A 27,361-nucleotide genomic window follows, 5' to 3' on the forward strand; every position below is an offset into this window, starting at 1 on the left:
GATTGCTGAAACTGAATTTTAGCTTTTATTAAGTCAAAAATATGCCTTCTATCCCCCTCAAACACGCTTTACTGAAAGTTTAAGCTTGTCAAATTGTACTTACACATATTGCTCTGCATCCTCTATTGGTGCTTGCTACAAGACATCCTTCTGTTGTTGCCATCGGAACCTGAAATTCTTTGTTATCCAAATACAATGGTCCTGCTACGCCTACAGGAATAGGCATATAGCCAATCACATTCTCACAGCAAGCTCCCATAACCTTGCAAAAAAATAATACAAAAAGGTATCAGCAAGATTACCAGTTGAGTGGCACAGTATCATGATACAAACTGTTTATGTGACTACAGCAAGGTATCTTAGCTAGAAACCCACAATCCTATGGATAAAGCAAACAATTCCCAGCTCCAAGAGCTGTAGTTATAGTTTTCAACAGATGATACTGTTAAAATAAAGTATTTGACGGATCTATTAAATCTTACTAAGTCTTAAATGCTCTTCAAAATTTAATAGTGTTAAGTGAATTTTAAATAAGTTTTCATTTTAACTTGCGATCAGTGTAATATATTCATCCAGCTGAACTTATCCTCAGTATTGGCAGAATTACATATTTATGAGATAAGGCAACTGTATATCTTGGTTGGAAATATTTTTGGGTAAGCTACAAAACTAACTTACTTCTCTAGGTTTAGAAACATTGAAGCAGTAAAAGCTAGTGCCATATATTTGCCTTTTTTTTTTTTTTAATATCAGTTTTGACCAAGCTTGTTAGTTAGTTCACACTTATCACTTTAAGCAAGTGTTTCATAGATTTTTAAAACTGTTCACACTGAGTTTTACTTGTCTGCTTTTTACTTACCAAAGAATAATTATAGTTCCTATAAGGAAGATATTGCAAAGAAGAAGGTTCAGGGAGTTTCTGTGATAACATCTGTCTGCGAATTGACACGCCTCGCTCCTGAGTTTCCATCAGGGTTTCCAGTTTGTATGCAGGAATATGCTTAGCATTAACTAAGCTGATAACCTCAGCATCAGTGAGGAATTTTGCTCCCTTCTGGAAATGTAAAGGATGGAGAAAGTAAGTATAGATTCTGTTGGTGAAAATCCTTTTAAATGTTTCCAAATGAAAGAAGGTAACTTTACTTTGGTAAGATCAGATCCTATCTAAAAGAACTGCCAATGTCAGGTTTTTGATCATATCCTGGCCTACTATAAAACTTTTTACACCCTCTTATAACTGAACTTAATGAAACCTCAAGTACTTGGTATGCCATGAACAATGAAGCTGCTTCTTCTCTCCAGCCCCATCTTGGAGAGAGATAATCATAATAGAAGACTTTTAATGTAAAACTTCAAAAACCATACACCTTTCTGATTTCCTCATCTTTACTAAGAAATAAACGCAACAGAAACCGACTGGAGCAGAAACAACTTATGAAAGGGATTTGTGTTCTCCACCTCTCCTTTCCAAGTTCTTAAAGCCATGTAACTCTTTAACATCAATGGGACCATTTCAAAGCCAGAAAACAAACTGCAAAAGTTCTTAAATCAGATTTTGTCAGAAGCTATAAAAAAGGTTTTCTATACCTTTGCATTTCCAAGAATACGAACACATTCCTCAATAGAACGAGGTTCTTTAGGTAACTCGATTTCCTCCTCTTTTCTATTATTAACTGAGGTAGTTTCCACAGGGTTGCTGCTGCCAACTACAAACGTAGCCTTGGTTGATGAGTCTGCTAATACAGGTTTTATGACTTCTGCTGTATAAAGATAATTAAAATGAACTTAGGTTTACAATAATCTTAAGTTTTGTTTTCAAATATAACATGCTAATACAGGTTTTCATTATCTGTTGCAAAGACTCAGATGCTAAAAATTACCATTGTCATCTCTGGGAACAGAAGCTGCTTCTACTGTGTTAGATTTCAGATTGTTTTTCAAAAGTCCAGATTGTTTCCTGCAACAATTCTCAGGGACCTTCTTCTGAACCATCACTGGAGATATTATGGGATTCTTCAGTGAAAGCGTGGATTCAGTCTCTGCTTGCTCAAAAAAGATGTATTTCACAGCAAGAAGAAGGGCTAATCCAAGAGTGATTACTTGCTCAATATCCATACTGGCCATTCTATAAAAGGACAAAAATCAAGAATTAAATGTATGATATGATTTGTGTGTTTTAACAACATTCTGACACCCCTTTCTTTTAGGAAGGATAGCAGTTTGACCATCATTTATACACTTATTCAGATGCCAGTCAAAACACATTTTTTTACAGGGAATTCAAGTGTGCTAGTTTAGGGTAGAGAATTCTTTCTTTGTATTATTAGCTTATGTATTTTCAGATTTCATTAACTATTTACAAAATCTTAGTTAAAGAGCAGTCACAGTAAAAGAAATTGCTACAATAATCACTATTCAACAGGTAAATCATATTCATTTAACACCTATCTCCCAATTATAAAGTAGAAAGAGTCAATCAATTATCATCCTCTGCCACTAATGACTACTGTGGTGCAAGCTGAATTTCTGAGACCGGGGAAAATACTCTGTAAGACACAGTTCTGAATTCTCAGAAGAAATACAGAACCACAGCTGCTCAGCTTTCAGATGAGCTGAGGCAAGAGCAATACTGACATGGATCTCTTTTTATACTTTTATGTGAATGGTCAGAGACTGCAGAAATAACGACACTAGCACAGTCAGAAAGCTTAACTTTTCAGTGTGCTCTGAAAAGTGACAGGGTTGTTGGGAAAAGGTGGTGTTACCATAGAATCAGAGTAGTTTGGGTTGGAAGGGACTTTAAATACCATCTATTTCCAACCCCCCTGCCATGGTCAGGGCCCTCACCCACTACATGAGGTTGCTTAAAGCCCAATCCAACCTGGCCTTGAACACTGTGTGCTGGGAAGTGCACATCCACATCTTCTCTGGGCAACCTGTTCCGGTGCCTCACCACCCTCATAGTAAAGAATTTCTTCCTAATATCTAATCTAAATCTACCCTCTTTTAGTTGAAAACCCTTACTCCTTGTCCTATCACTACAATCCCTGACAGAGTCCTTCCCCAGGCCCTCTTTAGGTATGGAGGTCTCCCCAGAGCCATCTCAGGTTGAACAGCTCCTGCTGCCTCAGCCTCTCTTCAAAGGAGAGGTGCTCCAGCCCTCCAGTCCCAGTTATGATGCATCCAGTAGAGCTGCCTCCTGATCTTTCTTATTACTTCAAGGAGACTAAAGGAATAGCAAAATGTTGAAGTATTTCTTAAAAAATGTCATCTGAGGTTTCCAGAAATTCTGGTCAGCTTTGTAGGTTTGTTGCTGTTGCACCCTAAGGACCACTGCCTGGAGAATACACCATGACACACTGGTCTCTTATGTCACTGGTCTCTTAAGTCACTTACCGAGAAAGGTAGAACTGCCATAGTGAAACATTAGGTTCAATCCTCTTTGGTGCGTTCTCATCCAATCCCACTGAATTTTCTGATGTACTGTTTTGAGAAGTTGGTTCTGCTATCCACCGACTATGGGCATGAACAAGAACCAAACCCAGTGACTGTATTAAAAACAAAAAGCAAGACAAGTATTTTTTTTCAACTGTAATTAGTTATCTAACCTACTAAAATTAATTGTTTTAATTTTTTGTTTCCCATGCCTCACAAGTCTAAAGCTAAAGGGTTCTCTCCTCCTTCCATCTACATCATTTAGTATCCAGCACAGTCTTCCTCTTCGTCATTAGTAAGCAGAGGAAGCTGAACACACGTACACATGAAAAGCCAGAAGAGTTTTATATAGAAATGGCATATGCAGGAAGACTGTAAATGTAGATACATGGGACATTATTAAAAACTACCACAGTTAGCTAGAGCAATGGACTGCAGAACACTAGTCTACAGAAAACAAAGGCTTTATTAGTTTTCCAAGGACACCTTACTGACTGCATAATAACAGGTGAAATAAAGCCACAAACCATAATCATTTTGACCCTCTGTGTTACAGGATTTGGTTTATTTTCTTCTTCTTCCAGAACACGAGCAAAATGGCTAAGCTGCCATATCGGACGTCCTTCACGACTCTCTCGGGAAAGCTGTAAAAATAAATAAAGCCAGGTTTTATTTAGCAGCTATCTGAAGAACAAGCGAGTGATCAAATAGAAATACAGTGTTAAAGCTTATTTACCAAAAAAGATTTTTTTTTTTTAAATCAAATTTGTCAACAAAAGAATTGGTCTACAGTCTACTGTAGAGTCTATATTAGAGATTAAACAGTGAGAAACCCTGGACAGCCATTAATTTAAACTGTTTTTTTTTTTTCCCTCCTTTGCTTTAGATTAAAACTCAGACCATTGACTGTGATTTGTTTACAGTAGCATTAAGAAGTTACTGCCCATCAGCAGAGCCACAGTAACTCTTTCTGTGCATTCCCTCTGCTCACTTCAAAAGGAAGACAAATATGCTGGCATATACCTCAGTGAAGAAATGCATAGACTACCAGAAGTGCAGGGTCTGAATACTAAGCTCAGTTGCTGTCTTTAGGTGGGTCTTACCTCTAATACCAGAGACACACAAGCTGGAAAGAAGGTCATGAAGACGAAATAGTTGGCAAGAACAGACATACAGCCAAAACAGCACATAATTTCAAGTTGTCGCACACCTAAAAAAAAAAAAAAAGCGTGTTTATTTTTTTTTTTTTAATTTGAATATGCAAGGAGGCTTTTTATAATACTTGAAGAACAGTTTCTGAAACCATTAAACTGACACTGCAGATTATAGAAGAAATTGCCTAGATTAATGAAAAATGACCACATTAAGCCCTGGCATTTTGTATTAGCCTGTTCTAAGCACAATATGTATTTACACAAAAATTGTAAAGTGTAAATGTAAATAAAAATAATTAGTTTACTAAGATTTTTAAAGCTTTATGCTGGAAGTTTGAAACTCTTCCCTTATTTAAGCAAAGATCAGTTAACCAACATTATGTAATGAAAACCCTTGTAAAAGATGGCCAATTAAGCGTTCAGGAAATAAGAATATGCTCCCCACCTGCACTTTCACAAGTGTCACAGTTAAACATTACAGAATGCCCTTAATAAAGATAAATGAGCTAGCAGTGTAAATCACTCAAAAGTTAAAACAACAGCAAGAAAAAAATAACTATATGCTATACCACAACAAGTTTTTTCCTGGATGTAAACAGGAAAACTGCTTATCAACATAAATTTCCCCCTCTTTCTCTGTCCCCCAAAATAGCCAAACAAATAGATTGGCTTTCCATTCCCATAGATAACACATTTCTTGAAACACTTAATGTGTTTCATTTCAGCCTTTTTTTTTTAAACTGGCAAGACTTAGACCTTTAGACTTGATCACTCACCTGACATAGTACCAACACCGATCACAAGACACTCCACAAGTGCATCCAGTGTAAATGTGGGACCTAAAATTGCCATTCCACGTGAAATATTTTCTCTTACTTCATCCTAAAAGGAAAAGTTTCTCTACATTACAATAAGGACAAAAAAATCAAAGTAAGGTACAACATGCATAACATGATTAGTAAATTGACTGTTATAGTGATAAGGCTTTATAAAACAGACATTGAAAAATGAACTATTGTGGATAGAACGCATTCTTTAATTGCTTGGTTTCTCATAAGCTGTTATGCTTTGACAGTCTTTATTTATGCAACAGGGTTATTTAATCTCCAAATTCTTCATCTTTGGTTCTTCACTATTCTAGGCTCCTATGACAACGATGAGCACAGACTTTAATTAATGTACATTCAGAAGATTAAGAGTTCTACACCTTAAGACAAAATAAAAACTGCTTCTGTCATGACACCTCAAAAGTTCTTCTAACCAGATATCTGTAACCTAACTTTTGTTATATTTCTTTCTGTAACTATCTAGACTCAGCTTACAGAAAAAAAGGAATATAAAAGATACTGAAGTTTTCCCCTGGCAAAAAGAAAGGGTTTTTTTCCAAATGCCAGGCATGGATAACTCTAGAGGTCCACTGCTGTTTTGTTTTTTTCCCCGTTTGATTAATTTCAATAAAGGAGAAGCTGTAGTGAAAATATATTTGTGATTTAAAAAAAAAATAAAATAAATAAAGAAGGTTATAGTCACAATTATATAGTGAAGTGAAATTATTTTTTTACAACATAGAATATTAAGAAATAAACATTCCCATGTACAATGGGCAAAACATACTGTTTATTCTTCACATTGTGCTGTATTAACAGCATTAATGTATCACAGAATGGTTTAGGTTGGAATGGACCTCTGGAGGTCATCTAGTCCAATCCTCCTGCTCAGCCTGGGACAGCTACTGCAGGTCAGGCACAACCATGTCCAGGTAGGTTTTGAGCATCTCCAAGTAGATTTCCAAAATTAGAGCAAGATTGTGCTTGTATGCCATAAGAATTTGTAGCCAATAAATATGCCATATTTGTTCTGGATTTTGTCTAGAAATATGCTTTTTCCTGTACTAGCATTATAACTTTAGATATCTGTTTATGTGCTGTTCCTGAGACCTACAGAATAATTTTCCTATCCATAACTGTTCTATGGAAGGCTTTGGTCTAGCCTCACTAACAGAGGTATAGGCAATGCCATTTAAAGTTCTGATCTTATAAAGCACTCATACCTAAAATTAACTTAGCTAACATGACTGTATCGTGGAATTCTTCACCTGGAACACTGACCTGGATAAAAGACAGTACTCAACACAGATTACATCTGATCCTTTTTGCGTATCACTAATACCACGTTCACCTGTGTACCTCTCCCTGCGGATTGTTCATCTAGGAACACTAAATGCAAAAGCCCCACTGCAAGAAAAAAAAAAAAAACTAACCTGTGAATTGGAACTCAGTGCAAATTTGGCTAACGCACTTGCTCTTGAAAGATCGATCAGAAGTAGGAAAAATGGTAAAGCTTCACTGAAAACAAACAAACAAAAAAAACAAACAGGAACACATTAGTAATCAAATTCAAGATTTAAAATTTACTCTACTGAAGAAAAAAATTCAAGCAAGAAATCCATAACGATAAATCACTACTTACTTTAAACCTGTCAATTCCTTATCCAAGAAGTGAATTACCACTGTACTAAAAACGAAGCTTGAGAAGATTGTGAAGAGGCCAGCAATACCTTAAAAGAAAGGCAAAAATATTTATGTATTTATACACACACACACATATATATGAGGGGGAGTGAACAAAACCAAAATAAACAAAAAAACCTTATACTTCTAAATCAATCTAGATGTTAATGAATGACAACTCATCTCAGACTGCATTAAGAGCAGCTGAAGTACAAACTGATATGGATGCACTTTTTATAAGGATATTTAAATCCAAAATTTTTTACAGTATTCAAAATAAGACTTTGAAAAATAGAAGCCACAAACCTTCTCATTAATTATCTGAAAAAATGAGAACTGGCTTAAGCAGCACTAATTACTAATTTTTAGAGTTTAGCATAATATATAGATATTTCAAGAGCTATGTTTCCAATGTTTATACAATCCTACACAATGTCTCTTACGAAATTGCATTTCAAGTTTTTGCTAGACAGCAGAATGTTCTGCATAGATCAAAGTAAACCTGTTCTGTATATAAGTAATGAAGTGCTAACATTCCTTACTGATTTATAGTACAAAAAGCAAACAATTAAAATGCATACACCAAACAGAAAATCAGATAGAGTACCTAAAATGTATTTTGATCCAAGTTGCCTTAGGTTCTGAAATTGGAAATATATATAAAGGATTGCTATACAGCGTGTGATTGTCAGTATTATGATGTCACTGCTCAGCACATCCTGCATGAAACACAAAAGGGATTTAGTTAGTGTTTACATTTATCAGTAGCTTGTTAGGTTTCACTAATAACAATAATAAAAATCCCCTGTGAAGCAGCACTTATGATGAAGGTGTTTGTTTTTTTTCCCCCTGAATGAAACAACAATCACTGCTAGCCTGCCGTAAAAATAAAATATTGCAAAATATTAATGTCACATCCTTGTTCACAGAAAAATATTAGGTTTAATCACAGAATGGCTGAGACTGGCAGGGCCTTCTGGCCAAGCTCCCTGCCCAAGCAGGGACACCCAGAGCAGGATGCCCAGGACCATGCTCAGGCAGGTGGATGAAGACCTCCAAGGACGGAAACACCACATCTCTAGGCAGCCTGTGCCCGTGCTCCATCACATACACAGTACAGAAGTGCTGCCTGGTGTTCAGGGGTAACCTCCTATGTTCCATTCTGTACCCACTGCCTCTTGTCTTGGCCCTGGGCACTGCTGAGAAGAGCCCGGCTTCGTCCTCTTTCACCCTCCCTCCAGGGATTTACAGACACAGCTAAGATGCCCCAAGCCTCCTCTTCACCAGGCTCAACAGTCCCAGCTCTCTCAGCCTTTTCCCATAGGAGAGATGCTCTAGGTTTAAAGAAAACCTTCTGCAGCACACCACTGCTTGCATACAGCTTTAAAAATCTAGTATGGGAAAGAAGGCAATAAAGAGGTTTTGCCACAGTTATTCTCCTTCTAATACATCACAACCTAATCTTACTCTACTGGATCCCATCAATTACCTGATTAACAATAAGTACTATAACATGAATTTAAATCCTTACTTCTTCAAGTTTTGGGCATTCATAATTCCAGCCACAGATCTTATCGTTCCCAGTGAACATCTTCATCGACATCATACAGATGGTGAGAGTCACCGTTCCCACAATGACTTCCCATGGATGAGAAGCCACAAAAAGGCCATGCATTCGAAAGAGTCTGGACAACATTTTCAGGACTGTTTTTTTATCGTTAGCAAACCTGCAACAACGACAAAAAAATATTTCACATAAGCAAATTCGAGTTTCAGGGGAAAGGGACAGAGCTGTATAAATTCTTGCAAGTCATCTCTCAGGATGTCTCAAAGCCAGCTATGTAACAGATGAGTAAGGAAACTCATCTTCAAATTTCTGTTAAAAAACATATTTATTTCTAGTATTTTGAAATTTAGTATGATCTGCTCCTGCCTTCTCAGTCCACTTTTTTGTTAAAACAAACAAACAAACAATACACATCTCCCTTATCTCTTTGAAGTGCCTTGCTTACAATTCTCCTCCACTCTCAGTTAATGTTCGCATTTTTTAGTACCTCCTACTGTCATGCAGTTTCAACACCATTTTGACTCCAACTTCTTGTTTTTACCACCAGCATACGTAAGCACTCGCTAAATTCTGTTGCTTCTTTCTATCAAAAGATCCTAACTTTGACTAAATAAGTTACCAACAAACAATTGCTGGCAATTCTTAACTTCAGCAGTAGGAATCTCAATGTTACCTTCCTTCGATTGTGTCTTCTCTACTTGCTGATAAATATTCTTCGCTGATTCAAGTTAACTACATTCAAAGCATTTCTTTCTTCACCTCAAACACACTAATCCTTCTCAAATACAGTATTCTGCAACAGTTCTCTGTACCGTAACTAATTCCCAGGTTACTGATGCATTTCATCATCCCCTTTGCTTTAAATGGATTACAAACATTCAGGAAAAATGTTCACACCTTTCCACGTAACTGAGAACACGGATGCTCCTTCTCTTATAAAATCTGCATCCTAGTCCATTTGCTCTGTGTTGTACCTTTAGACTTCAAGTTCATCGAGGATATTTATTTATGTTTTATAGTCCAGAAACAAAATGCCATAAAATTGTCTCTTATATACGTTAGTACCGGAACTTTGCTTTTCCTATTGCACGTAATCAACAACTTCTAAAACTCTTACGCTGAATGTTAACTATATAGCTACATACTAAGGTTCAAAAGACACTTAGATAGCAGTCTGTCTTTTACTTCCAAATACAGAACTATATATAATGTCAGTACCAACCCAGCACTGTGGAGGTTTCCATAGCAGATCGAGGGTTCTACACACCATCACACTGAAGTGGATAGAAATCCACTCACGTTACCTTGAAATTAACAATACAACCACCAGACTTCCAGGAAGACAGCCTTGCTATTCATTTCTTGTGCTCTGACACCACAAACGCAGCTGACATTTGTTGTAGAAAATAATAAATCGAGGAAATCTATCTGCTCAGCGTTACTCGAGATGCCAGAGTCATGCTGGTTGTCAGACTGCCTTCCTACCAGCGCCTACTAAGCATCAATAGTACCAATATATTTTTCTTTATCCTCCCACAGCGAAGGTGTCAGGACTTTTGTGTCTGATGGAGCCTACTGAGTAACATCATTAAGAGTACTGCCTTCCACATGAACAATTTTTTCCATTTCCTTTGAAAGGAAGGAAGAAAAAAGAAAACCCCTCAAATGAAGAAAGCCTGCTTGCCTTTTTTCCCCAAAAATTATTTTAAAGGTCAACATTACGCCTTTTTTTCCCCCTCTAATATAAGCTGCTTAGCATTTTATGAATTTGTCTACATAGTCTTCTATGAATTTATGTTCTTCCAGAACTGTTTCACAGCAGCATTATGTTTTTTTTCCTCAGCAGCGCTGACAGCAGCATTTAACCAGAAAGATAAAGACATGGCCAGGGTAATATCTTACTCCCAAAGATTTTGAAACACAAACAGAAATACAAAAGGCCTGGTAATACGCTGGAAAAACACTGGTGCTGTTGGATATCACGCTGTTTGAGGAGAACCAAAGATCAGCAGTTATCAAACGAGGATATGGAGACATCGCGAGGCTTAAAATTATAAATACGACTCCTAGCGCTGCTAACTGCCGGCATTTATAAAACCAAGCAAAGAACTACCGTTAGGCCTAGGCAAACGCCATCGCAGATATTTATTCCATCAAAGTCTCCTCACGTTTGGGCGCAGAGCAGGGATTCCCGTCCCGCTGAGCGCGAAGCCACCTCCCGCTGCCCCCGCGGCACCCCCACCGAGCCGGGCCCCTCGGGAGGCCGCTTCACCCCCCCCACCCCCTCCACCGCCCGTCCCTCACCGCTCACGGGCCTCCCGGGCCCGCTCCGTGCCCGGCCTCGCCGCGCCGCGCCGCGCACTGAGGCGGCCGCCCCGCCCCGCGCAAGGACACCCGGGGCACGGCGCCGCGGCCGCCGCCATCGCCCGATCGCGCAGCCAATGGCGAGCGGCCGCCACGCCCGGCTCGCGCCGCGTCACCCGCCGCGTTGCCGGGGCAACGGCCCGGCGCTCGATCAGCAGCGGCGAACACGCCATCTCGCCACGGGGCCGCCCGGCCAATGGGGCGCCGCGCTGCCCTCGCCGCGCCTGCCGATTGGGCGGCGGGAGGCGGCTTATTTACATACGGCGATCGAGCGACGGGGTCGCCCCGCCCCCGCGCGGCGCGCTGAGGGGAGGGGCGCGGCCCGGCCCCGCCCCGCCCCGGCGCGATAAGGGAGGCTGCGGGGGGCGGCTGTGGCGCCCGGAATGGCTCCTGCCGAGGGGGACAGGCTCTCCTGGGCTCAGCTATCCCCCGCCACCCACTACACCGTGTCCCCAAGCACCACGTCCAGCCTTTCCCTAAACACCCCCAGGGATGGTGACTCCACCGCCTCTCTGGGCAACCCGTCCCAGTGCCTGACTGCTCTTTCTGAAATGTCTCCAAATTTCCAACCTGAACCTCCTCTGGCACAACTGAGGCCATTCCCTCCAATCCTATCACCAATTACCTCTGAGAAGAGGCAGACCCCCAGCTCCCCACACCTGCATGTCAGTGCATCACCCCTCTCACTCACAGGGCCGCCCTGTGTGGCCAGGTCTGAGCAATGCCAGGCTGACGTGTTCCAAACGAAACTCAACCTGCAATGATTTTCCTACGGACAATTTACACGTAGGGCTTTCCAAATCCTGCTTCTTGCACGCGCCATTTAGAAATATTTCGAGGCACACCATATGTCAGTTACTGTGCGGCAAAGCATTGACGTAATTCTGAAATTAAAAATATATATATATAAAAGATACGCTGATGAAAGGTTTCCTGAAAACTCCACCCAAAGCAGCTGTTATGAGTGGGGAAATTATTCACGCCAGCTCAGTCTTTTAACACATTCTACGCTTTGGATTCTCAACATGATACGCAGAGATCAGGACAACTTGCTGCTGCATATCCCTGTCCCCAGCTCACTTCTTTCTTAATGTGCATTTTCTTGAGCATCTCACCTTTATTCACAGAAAAGTAAAACATTACCACCAAGCTTTCTGGAGTAATTTGGTAATGTGCAACTGCAATTGCTATAATTGCATGTGGATATGACTAAGTCAAACCAAAACAGCAATTTGTACACACTTGCAGCAATTATGTATAATCGTTATGTAATTCAAGATAGCCTTTATTATCTTTCTCTGTTTTCTATGCTTTTTCTGCAGCATTTTTTTTGTGGTTTTGTTTTTGCTTATTTGAATAGTCTGTGATGGAATCTAATTTAGAAATTAATCTGAATGCTTAATTTTATCATCAAGCCCAGTGTGGGCATGAGTCAGAACTATGATTTGGAATTTATAGGGTTTGTATATATATATATATATATATATATATATGGAATAAGGTTTCCTGCCGTATATTTTTTATTTCGATTTTTGATTTTTGTATCTGCAGCTCTCCCTGGCCCACAGACCAGCTTGACCCTGTCCGTGACCATGGCAATAGCGCTGGCCCAGCTGCTGTGGCCATGGAAGGCAAGGCTGAGGCAGCACAGGCCTGCGTGACGAAAACGCTCCCATTTTAAAGGTGATCACCAGGGTTACCAGCCGCAAATACTGCAAAACCCACAACATTTCACTATCTTTACTAATAATTCCGCATCTCGAATGCCCGGCCCCGCTCCCCACAAGATGGCCGCCACCCCTGAGGAGACCGCTGGGGGGAAGGGGGGGGGGGAGCGGGGCGGGGCGCGATCGCGGGGAGCCCGGAGGAGACGGAGAGAGAGAGGAGGGGAGCGGGGAGGCGGCGGCGCCATGGGGGAGCTGATGTGGAGCAGCGACAGCGACGAGACGGTGGTGGAGGGCTCGGTGACGGAGAGCGATGTGGAGGACGAGGAGTTCCGCAGGAGGAGGTTCAGGCGGGCGTGGCGCAGGGGTGCTGGGGGAGCCCGCGCCGCCCTGAGGCGAGCAGCGCCCAAACCCCGGCCGACGTCCCGTAGGGCAAAGCGTCTAAAACATGTCTCACACAAACAAACACCTCCACGGGTTTTCACGAATGTGTGGTTTTAGCTTTTTAGTCAGTGAGGTGAAAGCATTCCCAGCATCCTGCTTCAGAGAAAATAAAAATGAAGCGCCATCAAATAAGATTGTTGCTCGCGTTGGTGCTCTGCAGTTTTAATGCCGTTCTTCCATTATTATTTTTTTCTGTATTCTTTAAAGTGTTGCAAAGAGCTGAAACTGCCAAGCATCTGCGCTTTTTATTTGTACTTATTTTGAATCTCAATATTGGCTGGTAATACGTGGAAGTGATGCAGTTCCCTACCTAAGGCTTAAAATGCAGAGCAACAGTATAATGCGTATATAGCATCGTGGTTTGGGAGTGCTTCGCAACTGGTATTTTTGTTAGATGGTACTCATCTAGGTTTGCAACATCCTCACAAAGTAAGCTAATAAGGTTTGCCTAAACTGCTCATTGAGCTTATGGGGATGGAAAGAAGGTTGTCCAAATGTTTGATCTCTTCTCTTCTCTTCTCTTCTCTTCTCTTCTCTTCTCTTCTCTTCTCTTCTCTTCTCTTCTCTTCTCTTCTCTTCTCTTCTCTTCTCTTCTCTTCTCTTCTCTTCTCTTCTCTTCTCTTCTCTTCGTAAAGGTTATTTGTTTTTGATAAGGACATGGATTTAACAGCAGAAATGAAAAAGAATGAAGGTAGGACATATTCTTTCCTCAGTCTGAGTTTTTTCAGTGAACTCCTTCTGTGGATGTTGCCAGAGTCCATAATGCTGAAATTTAAATGTTGCATTCTTTTGAAACACAAGTTATCGCTAACTAAATCCATGTTTTTAACTGGTAGTTTACCAAAATAATTAAGTAAATCACATGTTGAAAAATCATTTTGCTCTTAATTTTACCATTCTTTCTACATGCTATAAGTGAGAATGCTTTGCTTAGGAAGTGCATGAAGAATATCCTTTACATTTAGGTACATTTATGTGCATTGTATTTGAACAGAAGGAAATGAATGGAATATACATGTATAAATCCCCATAAACTCATGTGAAACTACAGTAGCATATACTAGTGGAAAAAGTTTTACATTTGTTAAATAGATCCATTCTCTTCAAATACTTAAGTGCATTATTCTAAGTGCATTATTAACTATGTTAAATGTGTGCACATTCAATTAAAACCTTAAAATCTCCTTCAAGAACTCTGTTGAAAGAGGTTACATGAACAAGTATCTGGTATTTACATAACAATTCTACTGTAATGTCCTTGGCTTTTTAACACAATTCATTTATTTTCCTTAATGTTTTACTCTGGCAATATACAGACTGCCTACTCTTAAGTGACATAAGATATTCTTCAGGAATCTTTTCGTTCATTTTTTTTTGCCAATTTGAAAACCTGATTGGATTCAAAACTACATTTTTTTTTTTAAATCAAACTAGTCTGAGTTAGTGTACATTTTATCTACAGTCCATTGAAATCTGTGAAATTTTTTCCTATTGCTGCCATCGCCTGATGCTAAGCCTTTTGAAGTTGCTAGGTAGTTTTGTCTGAGGAGAGACGCATTTGAACTTATCCTTTTGACCTTACCTATGGTTATCCACAGAAATAAGAACTTGGAAACGTTCTTGGTTGGTAAACGGTGGCTTAAAGTGTGTTCTTTTGACTTGCTCTTCGGTTTGTGGTAGGAGGGGGTATTTACCTGAGGGTTGGGGTTTCTTTTTCTGTTTCTATGAATGTGACACCTTAAAATATTTTCAGCATTTTCCCTGTGGTACTTTATATTAGCGTTATACTTAGAGTTATTATTTCATTATTCATATATTTGTGCATGCTTGTCCGGTAGCAATTTGGTGATTAGATGCATATCATAAACACTAATTTCAAGAGTATTTTCTTCATGTCAGTGTTGTGGTTTTGTAGCCTAAGGCTCCAGCCCTGGGGGTTTCCCTTTTGTTTCTCTATTTATTTATTTATTTCTCCAGAGTTCTCCTGTGTAGTCATCTTGAAAAGCATTGTATCTGGAAGTGTACATATTTTTACTCAGTTTTATTCATCTCTCCTAGGCTGTAGCTTAAAAAATTTAGTTAGATAAACTGAGAAACCATTCAAGTCTATTGCATATTAGAGATTTTGATACATGTAGAGATTTATGGAACCATAAGACAACAAAACTGCCTTTTATTACTGCATTTTGCCACTGTACTTTTTTTTTTTTTCCTAGGAGTTTGCTCTCCAGAAATCGCTTTTATGCATATAGCTCACGATCATATGTATGGACTAAAAGTAAAACAGGTAAATCCAGTATGTACAGAAATGATACATCTCCTTCTACACATATCTAGCTATTAATAATTAATAAAATAACCGAGCTGCCATTCTTCTTGTGCAAAACAGATTGGTGGCCTGCAGCTGAAATGTATTTTATGGGAAAAAAGTTGTCACATGTGTAGCACATTTTCTCCAGGAACATATCAAAGTCTCTTCCTTAGTATTTTATGAGTTTACAGCCTTTCAGATTTGAACCTTTTAGTATGTTCCCTTCAGGTGTGAAAGGTAACTATCTAGGTTGACCAGAATACACCCTTGGTTACTCATAACCGAGCTGTGATCCAACACTGGGACAATTGTTTCTTTATAAAAGAACGAGATAATAATCTGAAAAGCAGAATAAAATCTCTGTTTATGTGGTGATTGGGCAATTATTCTAATCTGTGTGTAATTCTGGGTTCCCTAATCTACCAATTAGCCTAGTTTTTAATGTATTTGGCACAGTCCATAGCCAGCTTATTAAATTCTGTTCTGTTGAGCAATCAGCTTTCCACCCTTATATGGCATCTTCATGTGAATAGAAACAGGTTCCTATTCTTTAACAGAAATTCTTTTTAAGCCTGTGACTATCATGCTACTTATACTATTGTGGTTCAAAAATAGTATATATATATATATATATATATATATATATATATATAGTATATATTGTATCCAGTACAAGTGGAGATTTAAAAAAAATTAAACTGTTCCCTAAATTGCAATGGCTATACTGAAAAGACACTCCTTCTACTGAAGTGAATGTTATTAATAGAGGGCTACAGTATAGCAAATAAATTTGGTTGGCTGTCAGCAAAGGAAACACTGAACTAAATTGAAAAGATGTTATTTTAAAGGATTCTCTCCCTAAATTTGTTTTACTGCTGGAGTTGTTTTGACTGAGGTTTATTCAAGGACAGAGGGAAGGAGAAGTGTGCCCACTTGCTTATTACTTCGCTCCTCTGGGAGCTGATCTGACCATACGCTGCCTGAATTATGTCTTTGGCTTTGTGGCTGTCAACAGAGCAGCCAGTCAGCAATCCCAATAAGGGATTCTTCCAAGTCTAAGACAGACAAACCGTTTTTCCCCAAAACAAAGAGTCAGAAAACCAAAGAATTGTCAAATACGTTAGCAAATAATTGGGTTAATTCTCACTTTTTTTATTATTATTATTTTTTTAGTGAGATCCATATAGCACGCCACTGGCAGCTTGATCATCCACAGCATGGTGTCAGTTTCAAGTTTAAATGGTTACTGAAGGCAGTGACCCACTGTATTTGGCTTTCATCCTTACTACTTGCATGTGTAGACTGCAACAGTGCAGCTTTTCAGCCACTCCAAGAGCCAACATGGAATGTGATTACACAAAGCCTTTCCTTTAGCTGCATCCTTGGAAATGGTTTATGTGAATACCACATCTTGATGTGATGTGCTGTGAGGGTTGTGCGGCCAGAGGGTTGTGTGGGGCAGTGACGTGAGTTTCTGCAGGAAATGCAGCGCCTGTTCCTGTTGTTCTGAAGAGCCTTGGCTTGTTGTGTACTTGAGGTGGGTTGGCAACAGCTTTGGATGTGGAGTCCTGTCTTTGATTCTGCCATGTAAGAGACTGTCCTTAAGATTTTTCTACCACCAGAGATTTTGTAGCCTTCAGGTCCTTTCAGCCAGACAAGTCATTTCCGTTACCTATTAAAACCCTATTCTATAGGTTGTTCATGCAGGCCCCATGATTCACCTTTGTTGGGCTTTTTTTTTTTTCTTTTCCAGTTTAGTGAAGTGCATGTAAAATTATTAGGTGGCACTTAAATCTTCTAAACTTCAGTCTTTTAAACACCTCCAGAATCCCTTCAAATGACCATATAAGTGAAAGCTCATATGGGAAGAATCAGTTGAGTTTTGCAGGAATTTCCTTACCAAAAGCAATACAGCAGGACAGAAGGCTGTTCCCAGTGTTCCCAGTACATGTGGTCTGTGGCCACAAATACCGTGTGTGTAACTTTCATGATTTGAGAAAACCTCTCAACAAGACTGTTGCTATGAGGGATAGACTGACTTTGCGTAGAATCTAATATTTTAGCAGATTACGTAACTCCTTCATCTGAGATACAGAGGTAGTTCACTGAGCTTTAAGTCACTTCCTGAGCAATGTTACCCAAGCAGAGGTTTACTAGTCATGCTGCTGTCCTCCAGACCTCACTTGGTCTCTGGATAATGTTCAGTGTAAATATCCAGGCTGATTTGTACTAAGGATATATTTAGCAAAGTCAATAGCTTTCTGCCAGCTACGCCATTGCCATGTTTTGGAACTAGATCAGTCAGTAATTATTGCATAAGCTGTTTCTAAAAGATCTGTTCTGTTCTTTGGAACCTTTCAGTAGTCATTCCTGCTGGGTGATTACAACCTCTTACTTTTCAGCTCTTTGCTAAAAAGGTTGTGATTATTGGGTAACTAGTACCTAGTGCAGGCTGAGTAAGTCATCGTTTTGTGTCCACACAAAGATGTTGTTTCCCAGAGTTTTCATAGTCCTGTGAATGTTCTCAACTACATGCCAATGATTTGCTTGAAATTGCAGCCAGTAATACTCAATCTTAACCTCATCTAGAACTCTTCTCCAATTCATTTGCTTGTCTTCATCTTCCCTAAGTTTCCTTGGACTTTGCATAACACCTTCATTTTCAAAACTTGAGATTTTTCTCTCCTCAGAGTGCAGTCAGAGGCACAGAAAGGATCCAAGATCCTTTTACTGAAGAACTTGAATTTGCCCCCTGCTCTGACTTCAGCTTTTTTCTTACCTACACGATCTTTCCTGTGTTTTTGTGCAGTGGCCCTGACTTCTTGTGCCATTTAGAGCTTGTTGATGTGCAGGTCTTGTCATCTGAGAAGTTCCTTAATTCTTCCTTTTCCAGGGGTATTCAGAGCTGAATAATAAACTCCACAATATCTGAAACAGCTTGTTTAATTAGAACAAGGAATTGTTCCAAAAAACAAAGGTTAAAATTGGGAGTTCAAATATAAATATCTTGTAGTTTAATCTTCTGATGTATGAAACAGCCAAAGTTCAAAGTAGTCATCTTGTAACTGCATAGGTGTGTTTTCCTCCTGCATGATCATTTCATTTATAATCTTGATTTGTGTTTTAACATTTCTTTAAATAACCCAAAAAAAAAAAAAAAAGATTAAAGAGAAGTGGCTTTTTTATTGTATTAGTAAGGTATGTAAAGACCTGATCCAAAAATTCAATTACAGAAGGAAGAAGATAAGCATATAGCAATGCTGAGAAAGTTAATAATGAAGTAAACTTTGTTTACTAAGTTGCTAAAACACTTTTCTGTTGTTGTTGTCCAGATACCTCAAGAGAAATATGCACCTGACGAGTCTCAGTCTCTCCTGCAGTGAGTATAGTACATCACACAGGAATTCCAGTCAGGCACACTCTAACTAGACCATTCCCATATACCTCAATTTGTATGTTATTTCATTCCCAATGTCTTACTGCGAAGCAGTTTTCTTATTTGTTTAGTGAAGGGTATATTCATGTCAGAGGTAATCCTGTGTCCCGTATTGATCAAATTGTACACATATTTGTCTGTATTGATGGCATTGCCTTTAATGATATTAAGATATCAGCAGTTAGACAAATAGAAAAAAATGTAATTAAAAAAAATATTGGACCTTTTGGTCTTAGAAATTATGGAAGAATTTCAGTAGAGGGTGGATTTGTAACAGAAGGGTGGATTTATAACAGAAGTACAGAAATAAGTAATAAAAAATTGGAAGGGGCCTTTTAAATTTAGAGGATGAGTGTACAACCAGAGGTAGCTCAACTCAGGAGATCTGGAAGTCTTATTTACTGCATGCCCTTGTATGCCTCTGAAATAACTTAAATTGTTTCTGTAAATAATTATAAATACAAAACTGCATAAATTAATTTACTGTGGAAATTTTCTTAAGCTGAGACAATTCTTTCTGAATAGGACTTTTTAATTTATTATATAATTCTAGGGGCTGGATAAACTATCCATTGCTTACTGAAAATATTTCTAAGCCTGCTTTCTCACTAAATTCTGCAGCAGAGGGACAGCAAAATAATTCTTTAGGTATGTTGTACACTGTATGAAACTGCAAGTTGCTCTAGGTATAGCAAAATCATTTAAAAAGCTGAAGATGAGTATCCATATAGATTGATTTAGAGTCTGAATGTGTGTGACCTTTTTCAACTGTTGCTTAGTTTTCATAGTTGCCTGTTAGTATTCTATTAGGACTGTTTGAAAAAATAAAAAAATAAAAAAAAAATCCTAAGCCAGTGGTATATTTCCAGCTTAAAATTACTTTATTGTTATGGAATTTTTTGGCAAAAGTTACAGGTCACATGGTTGTCAAGTGCCATATTGATGTGTCAGATAAGCATGGATGTGAGTAACAGACACAGAGGGTTCCTACGTGTTTCTTATTAGTGCTTCCAAGAATAAAAACATCTCTAAGAAAGCAGACTTAAAAATGCTACCACTCCTTCCCCAGATCTGTTTCGCATCTTTCTGCTGCTACTTCATCTGTATTTTTTTTTTCTGTGTGCTCCCAGTAACACAGTACTGCCCCATCTGTTTTGTTGCTCCTCCTCAGCAAATTTTTGCTAACCAGAACCCATTCACTTTATTTGTAATTAATTTTCACTAAACTGAGTGTAAGGTCATCTTCCCAGGGAGTTCTACGAATATCAAAACAGAGTGATGTGAGGAAGGGATGTGGGACCAGCCCCTTTCAGAGGCGGTATTTTTTTTGTGCTGTATCACTTGTATTGTCTAATTGCATTGTAATTACAGAGGGCGGGGAGGATGTCTCATCCTCTGGAATGGGTGGCAATTTCAGCTGCTGGTAGTCTTTGGAAACACAGGGCTCTAAATCACAGTTAAGAAAAGTGACAGAGTACCACTGGAACATAATTGGAATATAACAAGGGGTCTAACTAGAAAACTTATTGATAGGAAATATGAACATAGTAATTTGTAAGAATGTTTGAGACTTAATTAGAAGGTATAGGCTCATTTTATTAGAAATTATGGAAACTTCCAGAGGTGAAATTCAGTGGTAGTACAACTGAAATATTTGTTTACTCTCCTAAATTTAGATATGACAGTGATTGGATTTCAGAGAGATTCAGAAGGAAAGGTTAGTGTTATTTCTACAACTTAATATATAGAAAATTTCATCTAATTGAATTACCATTGGAAAATACTTTACTGAAAAATACCAGGTTCTTTCATTTTTAAAAGCAGGCACATACCTATAGAAACCAACACTGAGCACATGGTCTTGAGCACTAACCTAGGCTTTATTCAGTTATCTGCTTTTTGGGTAGGAACTACAGCTAATAAGCTTACAGGGCATAAGCAGTAACAGTGAAGCATGGCAAAATTGTCATGACACGGAGTCTATAAGGCTGTGGCTTAAACTGAAGTGGTGAAGACTTCTAGTAGCTTAAAACCTGTTCCCCACCAATGAAAGTTATGGAAAAGGCATTAGGAAGGTCTCTGTGGAGGAACAAAGTATCTGTAACTGTCCTGTTTGGGAGCAGAGATTCATTCACGTTTATAGTGCTGAAATAAGCACTACCAGTCTCTTTATGTCCTTGCTAATCCCAAAGCTGCTCATGAATTACAGATTTCACTGCTGATCATGTAGAAATGAAGGAACAGCTTTGGAGCTACCTTTTCCACCATTTGTGAGCTGCCTTCTCAGAGATTTTGAATCAGGGATGATTCCACTCTGGTGTAAGCCCATCTAATTGGGTGTTGCAAGGTGCTGCATATTTTCCTTGTAACATGTTTTTGCTGCTTCTTTGCCAGCACTAATACTTGTTTGACCCCCATCATGAAGCGAGGTTTGGGGAACAACTTTCAGACATCGTTCATCTTTTTTTTTTTTTTTAATCTGGCTTTATTGTTTTAGCCAGGCTACCTTTTCAAGCCAGCTCTACTGAAGATTAGATAAGTGGAAATGCATAGCTTCCAGCAAACATAAGTCTGGGATTGCAGCAAGACTAATTTATATAAGCTTAATGCAACCTAAATGTTATGAATGTAACTCACATGCAACACTGATTATTTTTAAAATTACATGCTTGTAGGCACTGTTTTTTCCCATAAAACAAAGAAAACCTTGGAGGGAAGAGGAAATACCCCCCATCTTTAATAAACTAACAAAAATTTCAGCTACATATTAGTGAAACATCCAGCCCACAAGGATCTAGAACAAGAGTTGAGTCTGCAACCACTGACTTAAACATCCAGTGGTCAAATGTGCCTTTGTTACCCCTCCTCTCCTCCTTTTCCTTCCAGCACAGTCCTGTCATGTTGTTGTTTTTGTTTTTTTTTGTGGTGATTTAAGTCCAAGCTGTAACTTGAGCATATTTATCTCCATCCAGCAGAGGGAGTGCTGGCAGCATTTCATAAAGAGTTTCTTGGCCTTTGTTTTAAATGTCTTTATGCTGTTGTCTACAGCCATGATTTTACTTGTATCTGGTCTGCCACCTCCGCATGATTATCTCCCACTATTGCCCTTGTGAGGCACAGTGTCATCTTTGTGCTTTTTGATTTTTAGTCTCAATTCTCTCCTTACTGGCTCACGGCTCTCAGGCCTGTGGATGCTGGACAAGGAAACTCAGGGAAATTAGTTTCTGCAGGAAAAAATAACTGCTTTTACCAGCTCCTATTGCAGTGTCATGGACCATCATGATAATTTCTGCAGCTCTGGCAACATCAGCTGCACTGGTTGTAGAGAAACAAGAGGATCTTCATGCATGCATGGAATGCTTGCTGCCATCTGCAGCTTCTTAGGAAAACTGCCATTAGCTTACAGCAAGATACCAGTATCAGAATTTCTTCATGAAAAATATACAACTGATGGTGAATTCTTTCCATATTGGCTCATGGTGACACTGCCAAGATCTGAGAGCTGCAGGAAAACCTATTGTGAGAGGAACCTACGACCATCACAGCTTCTGTGTGCTGATTTGAAGATAGGGCAGGACGGACACCTTGACAACCAGCAGTGAGTCATTGGGCATGTTGTCTTTTTTATGTAGTCCTGGAAATACAAGAGAAAGTCAATAATTAACGCGATCTCTAGAAATCATGACACCATAAATTGAGTCTTACTGTGTTTTCTTGATTTTGATAAAATAGCAGCCTTGATTTGTGTTCTAGTTTGCCTGTCAGTAGTGTGGCCAGTACTGTTCAAAGTCTTCATGAATGACCTGGACAATGGAACAGCATGAACTCTCAGAAAGCTCACAGACTGTGCTAGGAGGAGTGACTGACACGTTGGACAGCTGTGTTGCCAATAGGAGGGACATGGACAAGCTTGTCAGAGAGGAATCTCATGAAGTTCAGCAAGGGAAATCACAAAGTCCTTTATCTGCAGAGCTATAACCGCATCCACCAGGACGTACTGGGGACCAACTGGCTGAAAAACAGCTCTGCAGTGAAGGACCTCAGGGTCCTGTGGACAATAAGCTGACCACGGTCTAGCAATGCACACTTGTGGCAAAGGAGACCAATATCCTGGGCTGCACTAGGAAGAGTTGCCAGTAGGTCTGCCAGAGGGTCCTTCCCCTCTGTTCAGCACTGATGAAGCCACAGAGATGATAAAGGACTGGAGCATCTTTCACATGAGGACAGGCTGAGAGAGTGGGGACTCCTCAGCCTGGAGAAGAGAAAGAATAGGGGAATCTTATCAACGTGTGTAAACAACTGATAGGAGTGAAGATGACTGAGCCAGACCTGTCAGTAGTCTGTATTTCTCTGTCTCTGTAGTTCAGCACTGTTAGCTCAAGAGGCGATGCACACAAATGAAAACCAAAGATATTCCATCTGAACACAAGAAGACACTTTTTTACTGTAAAGGTGGCCACAAAGTGGAACAGGTTGCTGAGAGAGGTTGTGGAATCTGTATAAGTGGAGGTACTCGAAACCTGACTGGATGTGGTGCTGGGCAAAGTGCTGCAGCCAGCACTGCTTGCGCAGTGAAGTTGGATTAGGTGATTGCAAGGGCTTCCCTTCCAACCTCAACCACTCTCTGACTCTCTTTGTGTACCTCTCATGTCCTGGTATACACATGTATTGCAGTTGTGTTCAGCTGAGCACTCTCCCAAAAGCTGGGAGTGTTGATCCTTCTGAAGCCTTAACTCTTTTATAGTGATTCTCTCTTATGTGTGTGTTTTGAAGGAATGAATTTCTCTGCTGTTGCTTGACACAGGGCTAGCAGAAATAGGAGTCCCCTTCATGTGTCTGCTGCACCATTATAACTTACACTTCTGCACTATTCAGCCCATTTCTATCTTTTGTAACATTTCCAAGACACGATCCGTAGCGCCAAATAGCCACCAGTTTATCAACAACTTTTTAATTGTCCTCAAGGGTGTAGAAAAATCCTTGTATCTCGATTCACAAAAGCGATTTAAATGCACTGCCATCTGCTGGAAGTATCGTGTCTCATACAGGCTTGTTCGTACAGTTCACGCAGTTAGACATACAAGGCTTGTCTAAGTCTGGCTTTGAGGCTTTTAACCTACAGTTTCTGTATCTGCAGTCAAGGTTTCTTAGATGAGACTTTGATTTTAGTGTCCTTCTGCTTCCTCCTGTGCGAGGTTCTGAATCAGCTGAGGCTGGATTTGAATGTGGATTTGAATGCTCAGCTCTTACCCAGCGTGTGCTTCCTGGGTGAGATGGGGTGACGAGATTCTGGGTTAATGCTGTAAGGTCAAGAGGATTTGTGCCTGGATTAAGGAGCACCACGATTTGGATTTGTACCAGAAGTAATTGAGACATGAGGGTAGTGGGATTTGAACCAAGGCTTTCTAAGTACCCTGGATATGTTCAGTGGAAGACATTCACAGATACCATGAGATGGCTGGTATTCAGCCCTCTTCCTCACTCCGAAATAAGCAAGTTAATGCCAATGAGATACCTTTACTTGTTGGTATTCTTTTATAGGAACCCCTTCATGAAATGAATTGTTTGAAACATAGCTCATCTGGTAGAAGATGGACCTGAACCTGCATTAACCACAATGCTGATATTTTACTGCTGAGCTACAGACTGAGGATGAGTTTTGCTCTTCCCTTGAGTGAAACTTTTGTGTATTCATACTTAGGCACTGGGGCTTTAAGTGTCTTTATGGGTAAGTGGCAGCTAAGGATTTTGTTTGGAGAGGGAAAGTTTGGGCTTACATTCTGCAGATTTTGGTTACTTGTAGTTGCACAGGATAACCCACTGGCATGTACTAACAGAAACAAGTGCTGGAGAAATATAGGCTTTATAGGTAGGTGGAGGTTTTCTGAATACCAGTCACATTTAAGTGTTGGATTTCAGCTGGCATTTGGGTGTTCAGGGTCTTGGCAAATTAGCCACTTATGCCTGACTGCTCCTTCTTCATTAACATAAATGTCAGTTTCACCTACCCTTCATCTGGTACATCGAACCTTTTTGGTAGAAAATAAATAATATACATACCTGCCATTTATACCATAGTTCTGTAAGTACGGAAGGTTATGCCAGTGTTTTCTTCTCCCTAGTTGTTTGAAGTTTGAAAAATTGGAGAAGTGGTCTAAAAATAGACTGTAACTCAGTGCAGGAAAGTAAAACATAGGCAGTACTAAAAAAGGAACCACTAGCTGCACAATGTAGGAAACAGCAGATGGGAAAAAAAATTCAACAAGGGATCATACATGTACGTTTATAATGGGTTACAAACTGAACGTGTGTCAACAGAGTCAATTTTCTGCCCTTTCTGTTTTATTATGTGTGGAAGAACCTTTAACATAGCTGGTAACATAATTTATCAAAAAAATTACAAAAATATGTTACCAGCAGTGTTACAGAATTCTTGCACTGCAGAGTATTGCCACTTGCTGGCAGCAAGAGTCTAAAAATATATTGAAAGAAATTATCTTAAGATCTGCTATTATTAAGCAACACCACAATTACATGCAGACATCATATGGAAATACATGTTTTAGGCTTGCAGAAGCATTTGAAGCAGGAAAAGGAAAAAAAATGAAAAACCTATTATTTGGTATAAAAATGGGTGCATGGGTTGAAAGCAACTGCAAGTAATTAGAGAAACAACAGCAGTATTTCTTTTACAAAAACAGTTGTAGTTTGTGGATCTTTGCCAGTGTAGAAACTCAAATGTGCAGCCTCCAGAGATACTCCTGAGATTTTGACCTAAAGTTTGTGAGGCACAAATGCTCCATACCTTGGGATCCACAGAAACATCTAATCAAAACTTACAGTACGTAGTGTTTAACTGAGTATGCTTTTTATGCTGTATGTCCACTTTCATTATTTCTGCGTGACAGAAATTTTTAATGCCTTTCTTTTAAGACCTTTTAACATCTTCAGGTCATTGGCAATGACATAAAATCCTTGACTTCATAACAGATTTAGTCTCTCATTCTGATTTTTACTGCTAGGGAATATAATAGCTGCTCTGCTTTTGAAACTGAGGCTTCACTCTAGCCCTTACTAAGAAAGCGTATGAATTCTTAGGGTAGGCTTACAGGTCTTAGAGTGTATTCAAAAATCGTAAACAAAACATGGATACTGATGACTTCTAAAATAAATGTTGATTACATACATTTTAGAAAGAGTTGTTCTGTTCCCTTTTGTAATTTTTTTCTTTTTTTCTTTTTTTCTTTTTTTTTTTTTTTTTCTTTTTAATGCGTAGATTTCACAGAAAACAAGTTATGAAGGTCTCTCTCCAGAAACAAGCCTGCATCCAGATGCCTTTCTGGAGGAGGTAATAGCAGTTTCAAAGGAACAGACACCACAAGATTTATTTTCACATGCTTTAGAAGATTGCCAGAGAACCTGCATGACCGTGATTGACACAGATAACAGTGTAAAAGAACAATCCTGTAATAATGATACAGATCTATCATTGGCAACGCTGGGAAATGTTTTCACGGAACCACTAGCACTCCCTGAACAGAGCATAGAGACTGCTGAACTTGAAGTCAGTGATTTGTTGAAACCTCTCAGTGATTCCGAGAGTCCTAAAATGATAAACAAATTGCATGACATATTAGACTACCAGGGTCATGTCTTTTCCAGTGATATATCAGCAGATGAGAACAGTGATGCCCTTCCAGTAGAGCTTGTGACAGCTCTGAATTCCTTGTCAGGGTCTGTAATACAGTCTGACAGTCCTATAGCACCAAACAAGAGACAGCTTACCGCTGAGGAAGAGCAGTTAAATTCGGAACCCAGTACTCCCCAGCAAGATGATGACTGTACACAAATAACAAACCTGTCGGAGCCTCAGCTTCCTACGATTCACATGGAAGAAATAAAAGCCTTAACAGGATCTAACTTGCAGAGGACAACAAATGAGCAAGTACATACGTAATTTAATCAGTATTTGAAAAGTTATGTTTATCAGAAAATATTTTCTATAATAGTCAAATTACTAGGAGATGCAATCTTAACAGGGAATAAACTGGCATCAGTAATTTAAATGCCTAATATATTATTTTCGTTTTACAGTATTATTTTAGTTTGTTTCTGTTTTGATATATCCATGTTATGAAACAGGCTGAACTTGCTGGGATGGGAAAATCAAGTGAAGTCAGTGGCTGATGTGGAAATCTAGAGTCAGCATGGAAGTTTCAAAAACTCCTGGTACCAATGCGTATCTTCTTTGTCTGACATAGTTTCCAAGGAAAGTTCCAAACTTCGGTTATTCCACTGTAACCCACTGGCATATACTAGCCAATTTTAACGCTAGATTTCTACCTTACCCTGTGTTGTTGTTGTGCTTTTCCCATACTAGAGTACGCTGTTTTCTGCTTTCATGTCCCCCGCCACTGTAGCATACAAATACTTTGCAAGTATTACAAAAAGAAATTATAGCTGTGTCTTTCCCCCA

At 39.3% G+C, this 27,361-nt stretch overlaps 2 protein-coding genes across 3 annotated transcripts in view; one reads left to right on the top strand and one right to left on the bottom strand.

Annotated features, from left to right (window-relative positions):
- Positions 1-27,361, bottom strand: part of HMGCR (3-hydroxy-3-methylglutaryl-CoA reductase) — a 282,132-nt gene that overhangs the window by 6,033 nt on the left and 248,738 nt on the right. The window contains exons 2-13 of one of the 2 annotated variants that reach the window (XM_068666134.1): positions 8,631-8,826; positions 7,707-7,818; positions 7,059-7,146; positions 6,850-6,934; positions 5,366-5,471; positions 4,539-4,645; positions 3,963-4,079; positions 3,397-3,548; positions 1,881-2,125; positions 1,588-1,757; positions 860-1,054; positions 104-262 (exon numbers count right to left, since the gene is read on the bottom strand). In XM_068666134.1, coding sequence (XP_068522235.1) covers positions 104-262; positions 860-1,054; positions 1,588-1,757; positions 1,881-2,125; positions 3,397-3,548; positions 3,963-4,079; positions 4,539-4,645; positions 5,366-5,471; positions 6,850-6,934; positions 7,059-7,146; positions 7,707-7,818; positions 8,631-8,795 — 1,701 coding nt within the window. In that variant the 5' untranslated portion in view covers positions 8,796-8,826. Of the gene's footprint in view, positions 1-103; positions 263-859; positions 1,055-1,587; positions 1,761-1,880; positions 2,126-3,396; positions 3,549-3,962; positions 4,080-4,538; positions 4,646-5,365; positions 5,472-6,849; positions 6,935-7,058; positions 7,147-7,706; positions 7,819-8,630; positions 8,827-27,361 lie in introns of both variants that reach the window. The other variant, XM_068666133.1, reaches the window with a different exon arrangement.
- ANKRD31 (ankyrin repeat domain 31) overlaps positions 12,909-27,361 on the top strand; it is a 66,521-nt gene continuing 52,068 nt past the window's right edge. Inside the window, exons 1-7 of the mRNA XM_068666615.1 lie at positions 12,909-13,038; positions 13,774-13,829; positions 15,355-15,434; positions 18,782-18,828; positions 19,439-19,533; positions 20,562-20,602; positions 26,162-26,830. Coding sequence (XP_068522716.1) covers positions 12,941-13,038; positions 13,774-13,829; positions 15,355-15,434; positions 18,782-18,828; positions 19,439-19,533; positions 20,562-20,602; positions 26,162-26,830 — 1,086 coding nt within the window. The 5' untranslated portion in view covers positions 12,909-12,940. The remainder of the gene's footprint in view (positions 13,039-13,773; positions 13,830-15,354; positions 15,435-18,781; positions 18,829-19,438; positions 19,534-20,561; positions 20,603-26,161; positions 26,831-27,361) is intronic.

The sequence above is a fragment of the Anas acuta genome, chromosome Z (assembly GCF_963932015.1).
Source record: "Anas acuta chromosome Z, bAnaAcu1.1, whole genome shotgun sequence".
NCBI classification, from domain to species: domain Eukaryota; kingdom Metazoa; phylum Chordata; class Aves; order Anseriformes; family Anatidae; genus Anas; species Anas acuta.